Below are 12,947 nucleotides of genomic sequence, written 5' to 3' on the forward strand. Positions count from 1 at the left end.
GCTGCTACCACACAGACACACACACAGGCTGATTCTTACTAAGTGGATCATCAAAGAATCAAAGCCAGTCAGTGTTTGAATTAGCCCTCCGTTCCTTATTCAGCCTGTGCCTCCTTTGTGGTGCTCCTGATAATAGTGTCACAGACTATATGGAAAAGCCCTGCTGTGACGAGTTACACTGTTGATACGAATCATTCTGGGCCGCATCTTTTTTCTTTTTGGGGGCTTTTTCGTGTTTCGGAAATTTTTCTAAAAATTGAGTAGAAGAGAGAGAACAAGAGAGCTGGGGAGCGAAAGGAAGCTTAAAGAGCGAAGGCAAAGAGTCGGATGAAAGAGATTGGTAGGAGGAAAAAGTACAGAGAAATGGGAAGTAGGGGAAGTTGCAGTAACAACAAGGTGTGTTTGTGTGTGTGTATGTGTGGGTGGGTGTGTGTTTGTGTGTGCGTGTGCGCACATGCGCGTGCGAGTATGATGGCAGATCTAACAGAAAAGGTGTGCTTCGTCATAGTGTAGCAGAACAGTAAGCCACTGAATTGAAAAGTACACAGAGCTGAGCCCCAGTGTACACATACTGTACAACACACATACACACACACACTCACGCACGCACACACACACACACACACACACACACACACACACACACACACACACACACACACCTCATGCCAAAACAGTGATGAGCATTCTGTCTGTTTCTAACTCACTATGCTGTGTATTAATGTTCCTAATTTTTTTCCCCTTGCCTTTTTTTATCCCATCTTCTTCTCCCGTTTTTCTTTTCCCTTTCCATCTTATGCTGTAATACTATTTTCTCATCCTTTTGTTTTTCCTCTCTCTTAACTTTTTTTGTATAACTCCTCTGTTCTTTCCGTACTACATCCTTCACCACCCTCCTTTCTTCCTCCTCGTTTCCTTCCCTCATTTTTCTCACTTTCCCCTCCCTCTGCTTCCCGGGACCCAGAGAAAGGTAACTGCTCTTCGTGGTGTGCTCAAGGGTGATCATGCTTCTCCGCTGTTTTCAGTAATTGTTGTGCCCCCCTGTCGTATAATTACATCTGTCACTTCAGGCATCAAATCAGTGGCTTTGCTTCGCCCAGAGTCACTGTTGCTCTTTACAGGAGGAGACCAGTAACTATTGAAGGTCTAAATCACTGGTGTTAGATCATCAACGAGCCAGACTGGCCGTAGGCTACGTCCTATTAAGAGTTGCATGCTGTTTTATAGCATTTTAATGCCCCAGAGAGTCATTTAAAAAAAAGCATTTGTAGTATTCGAGGCAAGGCCACTCATGCTGCTTTGATGACACACTGCTCAAATGTCCCTGAACGAAGTGCACTGGACGCATAGACACACACACACTCACACACACACATTGCATCGTACTTTCCTTCCTGGCCACAGGCACAGACCATTATCGACTCAAAGTGTGTCGATTAAGCAGAGGAGACAGGCCGAATAATGGACTCATAAACACAGAGTCCACTGTGATAAATGCTGGTGTGTTGCCATATTTCTGTTTGTGTCTATGGTTAATCTGAAGCATACACTATATATATATATATATATATATATATATATATATATATAATATATGTGTGTGTGTGTGTGTGTGTGTGTGTGTGTGTGTGTGTGTGTGTGTGTGTGTGTGTGTGTGTGTGTGTTTGTGTGAACATGAAGCTGTTGAGCTGCATCTGGTGACACTACCATCCAGCTGGCTTCTTTGCATGTTCCCACTCCCTCTCTTTCGGTCTGTGTTGTCTGTTTACTCAATCATTTCAGTCCTGGCTGGAAACACAACCTCCTACCTTTTGTTTGGCAGCTTGTTTCACCTGTTAATGAGGAAGAAATGTGTGTGTAGTATCTCCCACCCACTCTCTGCATAAAGTCTCCCTCTCGGTGGAGCTTCCTCTCTCAGTCTCGCCCTCATCCTCGAAATTTTTCCTCTGCCATTTGGCACCATTGTGAAGCTTGGGGCACGTAGTTTCCTCGGGCACTGGGACACACATCTGCCACCATTTTCAGTGAAGGAACTACTGAAGACAGAGTATGGAGCGAAAGCATCCAACACATAAGATTCTAAAGGGGCTTTAAGTAATCTAGTCGTCAAATAAACCTTTACTGCTGTACGAGGAATTGCAGCAAATCCAGTAGAGTTCATGGCAGCCTTTAAATGACACAAATAATGAGGCAACATTTTCAAAATAAATGAGTGAGCTAATTAGAGCAGAGCTCCAACTACAAAAAGTCTAGTGAAGAAGTAAATATATCATGATGCAAAATGGGGTAATAATTCTGTTGTCATTTGTGTTTTTTAACTTATGCATGAAATGTCTTGCAACATGTTTTGCTGGCTCTTTGTTTTTTCATCGCTGAACAGCTGACAATGCAAGAGAGGACGTTAAAGTTTTTGCTTCAGAAAAGAGTACAGGTCCAAGGGCAAACTTTCTTTTTTCTTCTTTTTTCTTTTCTTTGATGTCTGCAATGAGTCACCTCTTGACTGGATAAATACAGATCCTGATACAGAAGATGAGTAATGAGGATTAAATAAGGGCTAAAACACTGGGAGGAATTTCAAATGGAAAGTAATCAAGATACTGTATTTTCAGACGCTGATAATGCCAAACATGAACCAAACAAACTCAAGAAGAACTGATAAAGGGAATGTAAAATACAACCACATATCCACATACTGGCCCTATAAGCTAGGTGCCCTCTGGGAGGAGGTGTCTGAAGCCCTTAAATTAGTGTTTCATCAAAATATCCAACAATGTCGAAAGGTGGCGCTCCAAGGAGGAGGAAGTCAGTGTGTTGAAATTAAGTGGATAAAACTTGACTCTCCCACATACAATATATGGGATGTAGAAGTGTTATGAGATGGAACAAATATCATTAAGGCAAAAAAAATGCACATTTACAAAAAGATGTAATCCTGTTTTTGATCTATTACTGCTATGAGGTCATTTTTCAAACCTTAATTTTTCAAACTCCCGTCTCCCTTAGCAGACACACGTATACACACACACTTACTGCATACTGCATGCTGCATGCTAAAATACTAAAATTCTTTTCTTACCCAGGAAACAACCTGCTTCTTTTTTTCTTGTGTTTCTTCTTTCCTTAAATCTAATTTATTGATTTTTCCCTCCATTAGTTCATTATGACATTCATTGTGGTTTGTTCTTTCAGTTTTCTATCCACATATAATCATAAAAGTTGGAAGGCAGCTAAGAAATGTGTAAAGAAACTTTTATAAGTAACTTAAGTTTAAATAACTAAATTTACAGGATGTAAAATCAGCCATCTGGTGAAGTAAACAGTAATTACTGAATCACTTGCATTATCAGACCACAGAGATTCTTGCTTACTTACTGCCCCTTTGACAAAGCAAAATGTTTAATACATCTGCTGCTGAGGTTATGAAGGTAAATATTGTGGTTGTTTCTTGACAGCATTAGAAATTCATGTCTGACACCTGTGTGTCTCCTGTCCGTGCTTCAGGGACTTTGCCTATGTGGCGAGAGACAAAAACACGCGGGTGCTGAAGTGTCACGTGTTCAGATGTGATACTCCTGCCGCAGCCATCGCCACAAGTCTCCACGAAATCTGCTCCAAGGTGGGTGTCGTTACCGCCGTAGCCTCCGCACGAATGAGCTTATCTGTTGCTCTGAAACAAGCTATCAAGCTTTAATCAGGGCGACTATTGAAGAGAGAGAAAAAAATCTTTATCTGCTGATGCAGTTATTCGGAGCTACTTTTTAAGGTTGTAACTAAGCTTACACTCCTGTATGCATGTTAAAACTAATAGCTAGGAGTGCAAAACAGCCATAGTGCCCTGACAAGATTTTTGTTATCTTTTACTAGAGAAGTAAGAGCTGAGGAGAGAGAAGTTTTAAGAGCCTTTACAGTGAGAACAGGAGATAACATCAGGTTACAGAGCACATGCAGCATTTCTTGAAAAGAGTTTTTAGTGTGTGTGTGTGTGTGTGTGTGTGTGTGTGTGTGTGTGTGTGTGTGTGTGTGTGTGTGTGTGTGTGTGTGTGTGTGTGAGAGAGAGAGAGAGAGATTGTGGTGACAGTGTGTTAACCCTCTCTGGGACAGGGATTCACAGATTCTTAAAGGTGCAAAGCTACAGCATAAAGCAAAGTCACGCGCTCAATTCACACGTACACACTTTCTCTCTCTCTCTCTCTCTCTCACACACACACACACACACACACACACACACACACACACACAGACAGGCCAATCAGTAATCTCCTCTCCGAGCGCAGTCACTCTTATTACTGCTGAGATTACAGCAGGTCTTACAGAGTCTCCACACACTCAGATACTTGCTTGCACTGCTTCTTCTGAGTTAACCTCACACCTGTTTGCACCTCTTTTCCCACATGTGCACTGTGCAAGCTGCACTTGACAACATAATACCATGCAGACAGGCAAAGGGAATTTCAAGGTGAGGAACCTACCAAATTGTCGGAACCCAGAGTTTTAAATGTCTTGCTTTATACATGACTTTGTGAGTATGCCAAACATACTCATTTGGGCCTATTGTGGATCAGTCCTTTCAGTGCCTGAAAAAGGAAATTATGGCCTCTTTCACTCGGCGGAATAATTTGCAGATGATGGCATTGATGACTTTGCCAGGATCGGCAGGTTTAATAGCATTTCCATGATTTGAATAAGTGGTGGCTGCAGCTTTGCCAGCTGAGCCTTCAGCAGCTGACGCTCCCTGTCATCCTACGTACATAGCACTGATGATATCTCTGTTACTGGAACAAATAGTACCAGAATCTATGTCCTTTGAACCACAGGGGACTGAAATTCTGTCAAAGGCCAAGGCAGTGGCGAAAGCTTTGTCATTGTTTTCATCAGCAGCTGAATCTTCCTCACTGGAGCCAGTGTTGTCTCTATCACATGATCCAGTGGCAACTAAAGCCCCGACACCTCCTGACAATAAGCCAGCTTCACTGTAATTGACAGAATCCTCCCATTCATCTGGGTGGTCAAGATGGCTTACGGTCATAAATTCAACAGCAGCATCTGCATAAGACCTGTTGTCCATGTCATCAGCCGGTTGAACAATTGTGACACTCCTGTGCCTAGGTGCTTGCCTTGGACTGATTCTCTTTCAGCATCCAGATGAAGCAACCCATTTGGTATACTTAAAAATGCTGTTTTATCTTTATACTGAAAGGTGTCCACTTTCTTCAGGTATCTCTGGATTGCATCCTCCAGATTTCTGGCCATGTAAAAAACCTGGGGGTCAACGCCAGTTGTCTCCTTGTAATCATCTGGTTCTATATTTATCTTATTATCAAAAATCTCATGAAAAGAGCAATCTTAATAATAAAGCTGAATATATCTTATTCTTCTGTGCCCTAGGGCACCATTTTTGTCCAAAGACTATTAAAAACGATGAATTGAGCCACACTGTTGTGGTGGGTGACATGTTCCTTTCTTGCCATGAACACGGCACTGTATTTTCTCTTTAAGTCAGCCCAACATACACCATTTTGCTCTGGAAATACTCATTAGCAAGCAACAATTGTTTATTAATCTGCATCTGAAAATATTCATAGCAAATGCTCTATTTACTCCTGTTTGAGTAATGTTTGTTAAAAAAAAATAAGGTGTCCAGCTATTTCAGAGAATTAATTAGCTTGTTTTTTTTTTTTTTATATTAGTCAACCCCTTTCAAAGAAATGTGTCCTCGGTAAGAACTAATGGACTTGAGTCAGAAAATATTGAGTTTGTTGTCAATAGCACAAAAATAGAATAACACCTGAGCTCATTAAGTCACTTTAGTATGAGATCTTGTCTAGCCAACTATAGCAAAAGGACAGTCACACACAGAATTTGAACTGTTTCCTGTCACGAGTATGAGAAGTGCATTGGTCAGTGTTAGTCTAGAAAACCAATGTTATCTGTAAAATAAAGAGGGAAATTCAGTGTGTACTGCAGTGCAGTGATGATATATAATACATGAAAACCCATGACACTTGAATTAATTATACTGAATAGTCTAGACACATAGCATAATTCCCTTATTTAGAAACACATACACACACATACTGCCTTCTGTACACAAAGAGAATCCAGTCTGTCCTCAGGCCAGCAGAGACTTTGTAAAGGATGACTCTACCTGGAAATACAGATCTTCTTCCTTAGAGGCATGCTGACCTATTTAGAGAGAAAAGGTTTTTTTTCATTAATTTCTTCTTATCTCTTATCCCAAATTGAAGGAAGAGTGTGTATTTGTGTATCTGTATATGTATGTCTGTGTGTGTGACCACGACTCTTGAGAGAGAGAGAGAGAGATATGTGTGTGCGCTTGCGTTGTTTTGCCTGTTCCCCTGTGAGCAGAGTTGCAGACTCATCACAGACTTTGACTGATGACACCTACAATTAATCAAATATCTGTAGCAGGAAGAGTGTGCGGCGGCTCAGTGCAGGGGCCATGCAGACTATTCAACACTCTTTAAAGCGTGTGTACACTGTAGCGGAAGGGGCAGAAACAAACACAAGAAAGAAAAAGAGTTTCTTTTTGGACAGTTGAATTTAAATATATCATTTTGATAAGGATAAGGCCGGTATTAATCTCTATTTTTCTTATTGTCAACCAATCCCATGAAAACACCAAAACCAACAATGAACTGATCTGACTAACAAGTATTACCTGTGTAGCCTGTGTGTACTCACTAGTGGACCAAATCCAGGGCTTAATATAGTCCCCAACACACAGTATACACTCTTTTTTCCTGTTTGAGTAGCATCTCCCTAAAACTACAGTGCTCTGCTGTTTTAGGAATTTACTTAGCCTTTTGAAAAAAAAATCAAATAAAACTATATATTTTTGACCTGTTTTTAAAGACTGACATCTTCAGTAGAAACAAATGGGCCTGGGCTGAGTGCCACAGACAGGGTTGGGAAGTAGGAAAATATTGAGAAACTGACTATCGCACTGTTGTTTTTGTTTTTTTTCATGGGATTTGTTGACCATTGCAAAAATATAGAATATCGGCAGCAGTGTCCTTTAAATTTTGTTATTATTTGTGTGCTTCAGCTGTCATTCTTTCTTCATGACAATTATGTTTTTGCTGCTCCTTTCTAAGACAATCTAAGATTATTTGACCCTCCATCACGTCCGTTTTCAAGCGTAACTTTCTTTCTCCTCTCTCTATTTCCATTCTGATCCCTTTCCTCCTCTTTTCCTTTTTCCTCACCCCTCGTTTAGATTATGGCTGAAAGGAAAAGTGCCAAAGCTGCAGCTGGCAGCTCCTCCCAGACCAGCTCTGATGTACCCCTACAAGGTATATACGCATACACACACACACACACACACACACACACACACACACACACACACACACACACACACAAAACCACATTTTCTCTTTTTCTGTGAGTCTTGGTCTTTTGTAGTTCCCTGGTGACAGAATTGGATTTGTCAGCCGTGTGCTACTTTCCCTGCTGTGGTTCCTTGTGTCACATTACAGCATTCCTCCACATCCGAAACCATGTATGTTTTTAAAAAAAATGACCTTATTGCCTAGGGAGCAACTGTAAACATTTTTAATAGAAAAGATAGCAGTGTTTGGTTCTATTACACACAGATAATGCTGATTCCAGAACAGCTCCACAATCACTGAGCTTTATCCTCACAGTGCTAATTCTATTCACCTTTCCCATTTTTGATAAGTCCCAACGCTTGTTCCTCTCAGTCCCAAGTAATTATAGGAAGAATAAGAAAAAGCGCCAGCGCAATTCATCCTCCGCTTTAACTTTAGCTATTGTGCATCTCTGCTGAGCACTGGGTAAAGGAGCTTCGGCATCAGAATATAAAAGAACTATATCGGCTCTCCACTTACAGAAGAAGTCGACCTCATTAAAACCCAATTAGTGTTTCTTTGAGGCAAGGCCTGGTACTCCACAGCGCCCATCCCAACCCCAGGATCAAAGAACTTATTGGTGAAACATCCCTCACATCTTTTAAAGCTATAACTTGCTTGAACTCATAGTCTTTTCTTTAAGAAAAAACATGGTTGTATCCAGTGAGAGGTGTTTCCCCTGCCTGCAGTGAATAGACCAGTCCACTATCTCTAGAGGTTTTTCATCCACTGGCTTTGCAGTGAATTGAAAACAGTTCTTGCTCTTGCCTGGATTACTTTTCTTCAGGGTAGCAGTGAGTGTGAAATCCCATGCTGGGACACTTATGAGGAGATTAGCAGCGAATGATTTGGGATGAGTGCCAACATGAGGATGATGGCCATGTTTTCCTCATCATATCTTGCCTGTCTGAGCTCTACTTTAAATATGGAATTAATATGTGAAAACCTCTCACTGTTCATAATTCATGTAACTACTGTTTTCAGAGTTTCAGCACTACATACTGAATTTGTGAGATAAAATTGAAATGTTTCATGGAAGACACTGATGTGGTCATCAACCAGTGAGGGCAACGAAACCCTGCTCTTAAGCCTAGTGTCAAGTTACTATTTAATGCCACTATGTGTACAATTTTAAAATGATTATGCTGTCCTTCATATTATTCTGATGGTAAGTTTTTGGAAGTAGAAAAATTGAGGCAATCCCAGTGAAAACTGGCGCAGTCTGTGTGCTGTTTTCAGCCTTGTGTTACATGTCACTGTGACAGTCAGATTTTCAAATTGTCATTTTAATGTGTTCAATTTGGTCCCTGGCCAGACATGAACCAGGAGCGTTGCGACACTTGGTCAGCAACTTCAACTCCCTAGTTTCACCAAATCAAAGTTTTCATTAAACAATTATACATTACAATATAAATACCCTCAGTTACCCACTGAGCTGGATGTGTCATTCAACAATAATAAAAATTTAATTTTGGCAGCCTCAGTAATTACCACTAATTTCATCTTGCAATTGGCAGTCATTTTTAAATCCATGATGACTAGAGACTGAGCTAACAGTTAATAATTTATGTTACCATTTTGAAGGGAGTTCTTCTTTGTGCCCATTTTATTGTGTTCAGTTTTTATAATGCTGTATTTTAGCACATTCAAAGATCAACATTCTTTATTCTGCTGTTTTGCATTTTACCTTGTCAGAAATCATCTCAGGCTGGTAAAGTTAATTGTGTGGTGTGTTAATAGCAAGGGTAAATGATGTTAACTCCTGCACTGATTGAGATGCAGGTGTTATAGCATCTTTGATCATCCTCATTCAATGTGTATAACAATCTTTTCTGCCAACAGGCCATTGTGTAAACAGGCACAGCTGGGTTTTCATGCAGCAAATATCCACTTCTCAGAAATCCTGCATGCCTGCGTGTGAACGTGTTTTTTCATGCCCTAATCATGTCAACAGCACCCTAAAATATTAAAATATTCACCAGTGTTTGTTTATTTCTCTAGCTTAAGCCAATAATCATGTGTGGACTCCTTTAGAACTTTGCGTTAGATGTTGCCGAATGATAAAATTCCCCATGGGCGATCTGCGTGTGAGCTTGTTCGAATGTGTATTTTTTCTCTGCAGAGTTTCCCATGCCAAAGACTGAGTTGGTGCAGAAATTTCATGTGCTGTATCTGGGTATGACATCTGTGACTCGACCTATAGGTAAAGCTAAACCCATACTGCAACCCATACACACATCATAAGGCATGTTGTGCCCTTTAGTAAATTCCGCTACATATTGTCTCGGTACTCAGACCTCTGTGTTTTGTGCTCAGGTATGGACATCATAAATGGGGCCATAGACAGCCTCCTGTCCTCCACAGGAAAAGAGGACTGGACTCCTGTCATACTGAGTATTGCTGACACCACTGTGGCTGTGATCAAAGAAAAGGCAAGGGATTCTTTGTTGCTATCTTAAGAACTAACACGAACACTAAACCACACCAGGTGAGATTTGAACCCTAAACCTGATGGGAAGCCACTGTTATAGATGAGAGGACGGGTGTGATGTGAGTAGTCCTGCTATACCCGGTCAACAGTCTTGCATCAGCGTTCTGGACCATTTCTAGACGGTCCAGAGACAACTCTCTGAGGCAGGTGAAAAGGGAATTGCAGTGATCTAGTCGAGATGATATAAACGTGTGAATAATCATCTGTAGCTCTGGCTGTGATAAAACAGACTTGAGTTTGGCCATGTTTCTTAAATGAAAGAAACAGAGATGGGCTAACGATTTGATATGAAGTGATCGAAGTGCATAGCCTGAACAAATATAACACCAAAATTCCTAAGATTAAACTGAACAGTGGATGAAAGGGACCCAATAGATTGAGCAACCTGGGAAGCTATTATATCTAAAGCAGAGGCTGAAAAACTGCATCTTTTCCCCAGGAAGAGGACGAGGAGGTGTTGGTGGAGTGTCGTGTCCGTTTCCTGTCCTTCATGGGAGTGGGACGGGATGTGCACACATTTGCCTTCATCATGGACACTGGGAACCAGCACTTCCAGTGTCATGTGTTTTGGTGCGACCCCAACGCAGGCTGTGTGTCTGAGGCTGTGCAGGCAGCATGTGTGGTAAGCTCACAATTAATTCTTTCGTTATGAAATGATGATGAAATGATGATTATATACATGTTGTTTTGTTGTGTCACTATTCCTAAATGAATATTAAAAGAAGGGTTTTGTTTTTAAAGGAAAAGTTTTTCATTTCGGAAAATACACGTGCTTTCATGACAAGCGTTAGATGAGAGGACTGATACCAGTCTCATATCTGTACAGTAAATATGAAGCTTGTTATCCTATCTTAGCATAAAGACTGACTCTGTTTTCTGTGTAAAAGCTTAGCTAAAGGCATTTGACATTAGTTTCACATTTATCATACAGACATGAGAGTGGCATCCAGTTTCACATCTAACTCTCACCAAGAAAGTGAGTTAGTGTAATGCCTAACTGTTCCTATAATAGATGACCCACTATCTGTAGGCAACATACATTTTGCCTCATTTTTCTTCCTTTTAACCCAAAACCCAAATGAGAGAAACTCTACTAACCATCTCCTCTTCTTCCTTAGTTGCGGTATCAGAAGTGTCTGGTGGCACGGCCGCCTTGCCAACGCGCTGGTTGCTCCTCCTCGCCGTCTGCAGACTCGGTGACCCGGCGGGTGACCACCAGCGTGAAACGCAGCGTCCAGTCTCTCATAGACACTCTGAAACCCAAGAAACAGCCGTCGGAACTCCCCCAGCAATGACCGTCACCAGTGACCACAGCACCCCCCAGCCGATGCCTGGACGCCACTCACACTTTCGCCACGACAACACCTAATCAGTACCAGCCATGGTAACCAATGATGTACATATATGTTAACGAACACCACCCCAGATTAAGGAAAGGAGAGCAATCCTCAAGACTGCCTGATGATTAAAAAAATAACGAGAAAATGTATCTGTTTCATGAGGAGGAATGAAAATGCCGCAGCTTGTTTGCTGCTGTCACTTGGAGTCACTGGTTGAACTTTGATCTTTGAACACTAATGTGCTCAACTGGAAACCACCTGCTGGCTTCACTGGTCCTTACTGTATGTGGAGTTCTGATCTAGATGGATTACTTGATCAAGCTGTCTACAGACAGGATACAGGATTACCCAAAAGAAAAAGATCAAATTTGCAGACTGGTTTGTGTAGCCATTCATTGGTTTGCTCAGTTTTCTTTCGTTCTCTGTCCCCTTCTGTAAAATATATTCATCAGCACATTAAGAGCTCCTGGACTAGAAGGCGGAGATGCTAAGATACCGGAGCCTCCCAGTACAGCAAAAGGTGTTGTCTTAAAGTCAAGAATCTGACAGCCGAATGAGAAAAGCAAACATGACCAGACAGACAAGACCTGTCAACAGCCCCCAGCTCCCCACCAAGTGGCATAAAAAATATTTTGATCCTTAAGATGTGTGACTCGAAACAGACGAACACAAAACATCTCCTCTGACAATGAATGAAGTGATTGTAAATGATTGTATGTAAGAAAAGAGAATTTAGGGCACAAATCCTGTAGATATGAGGGAGGGGTGAGTTGTTGAAGACAGACAATGCAACAGATGTGGGTTTTGATTTTGCATGTTTTCTTGATGGGATGTTTTTTATGTTGATGAGTCAATAAGGGTTTCAGTAAGAAGAGTGGTGAACACACAAGAAATAGATGCTCTCAGCACAAGTCATCTCCACTTGACCATGACTGGATTTACACTGGCACAAAAAAACAGGCCTATTTCTAACCCATATCTAAATAAAAGATTACTTTCTGCCCCATTTACAGAACTACAATCAAAGATTGTCATTTAATAATTTTTACCTCCCATTCCTTGATGAATGGCTTGTTCAGCAAAAGAAAGGTAACAGTTTTTAATGTATTTTGAAGCTTTAAAATAGTAATAATATAGGTTTTTGCATACATTAGAGAAAAAAATTAGTTTAAAAGCTCAAGAATGTTACATTGCTTATGTTTAAACTTCACAATTTCCTCAGGAATCTTTATGCATACTCCCAAGACTTATGTAGTAGCAAGAAATTCCAGATCCAGGCTTTGACTTTGACAGATGTGATGTGCTCGTGGCTGTATGAACAGTGGTACACAATACTGTTTGACCTGCTTGGACAGCATAGAAAAGATCAATTCTGTGCCATATAGTAAGGGTTAACTATATTTTTTCTTCCTCAGTAAATCCAGCCAGTCTACTCCCACACTCAAACAAATATGCACACCCAAAAATGCACATACAGCGGGAAAAAAGTCTGCTGTCACTGCTATCAAAACCTGTACACTGCTCCTATGGCTCGGGGCCACCACTTGCACTCGACATGAACTCTGTGAATGCAGTCCAATCTAAAAGAAAAAAAACACAGACACACACACACACACACACATACACAAACAAACAAACAAAGAGATGCTGTATATCATTTCAGTTTTGTTCTTCACCCATCTCTACACCATGTAAATGTAATCTGTTGTGACAATAAATGCATTA

General features: G+C 40.9%; 1 protein-coding gene across 2 annotated transcripts in view; it reads left to right on the forward strand.

The window, feature by feature from the left end:
• The window catches only part of LOC120785633 (amyloid-beta A4 precursor protein-binding family B member 2), a 39,914-nt gene extending 26,990 nt beyond the window's left edge, over positions 1-12,924 (forward strand). For both annotated transcript variants that reach the window (XM_040120504.1, XM_040120505.1), the window contains exons 9-14: positions 3,502-3,616; positions 7,238-7,313; positions 9,514-9,594; positions 9,708-9,823; positions 10,322-10,504; positions 11,001-12,924. In XM_040120504.1, the coding sequence (XP_039976438.1) occupies positions 3,502-3,616; positions 7,238-7,313; positions 9,514-9,594; positions 9,708-9,823; positions 10,322-10,504; positions 11,001-11,177 (748 nt within the window). In that variant the 3' untranslated portion in view covers positions 11,178-12,924. The remainder of the gene's footprint in view (positions 1-3,501; positions 3,617-7,237; positions 7,314-9,513; positions 9,595-9,707; positions 9,824-10,321; positions 10,505-11,000) is intronic.
• Positions 12,925-12,947: the final 23 nt, after the last annotated feature.

This window comes from Xiphias gladius, chromosome 23 (assembly GCF_016859285.1).
Source record: "Xiphias gladius isolate SHS-SW01 ecotype Sanya breed wild chromosome 23, ASM1685928v1, whole genome shotgun sequence".
In the NCBI taxonomy this organism is placed as follows: Eukaryota; Metazoa; Chordata; class Actinopteri; order Istiophoriformes; family Xiphiidae; genus Xiphias; species Xiphias gladius.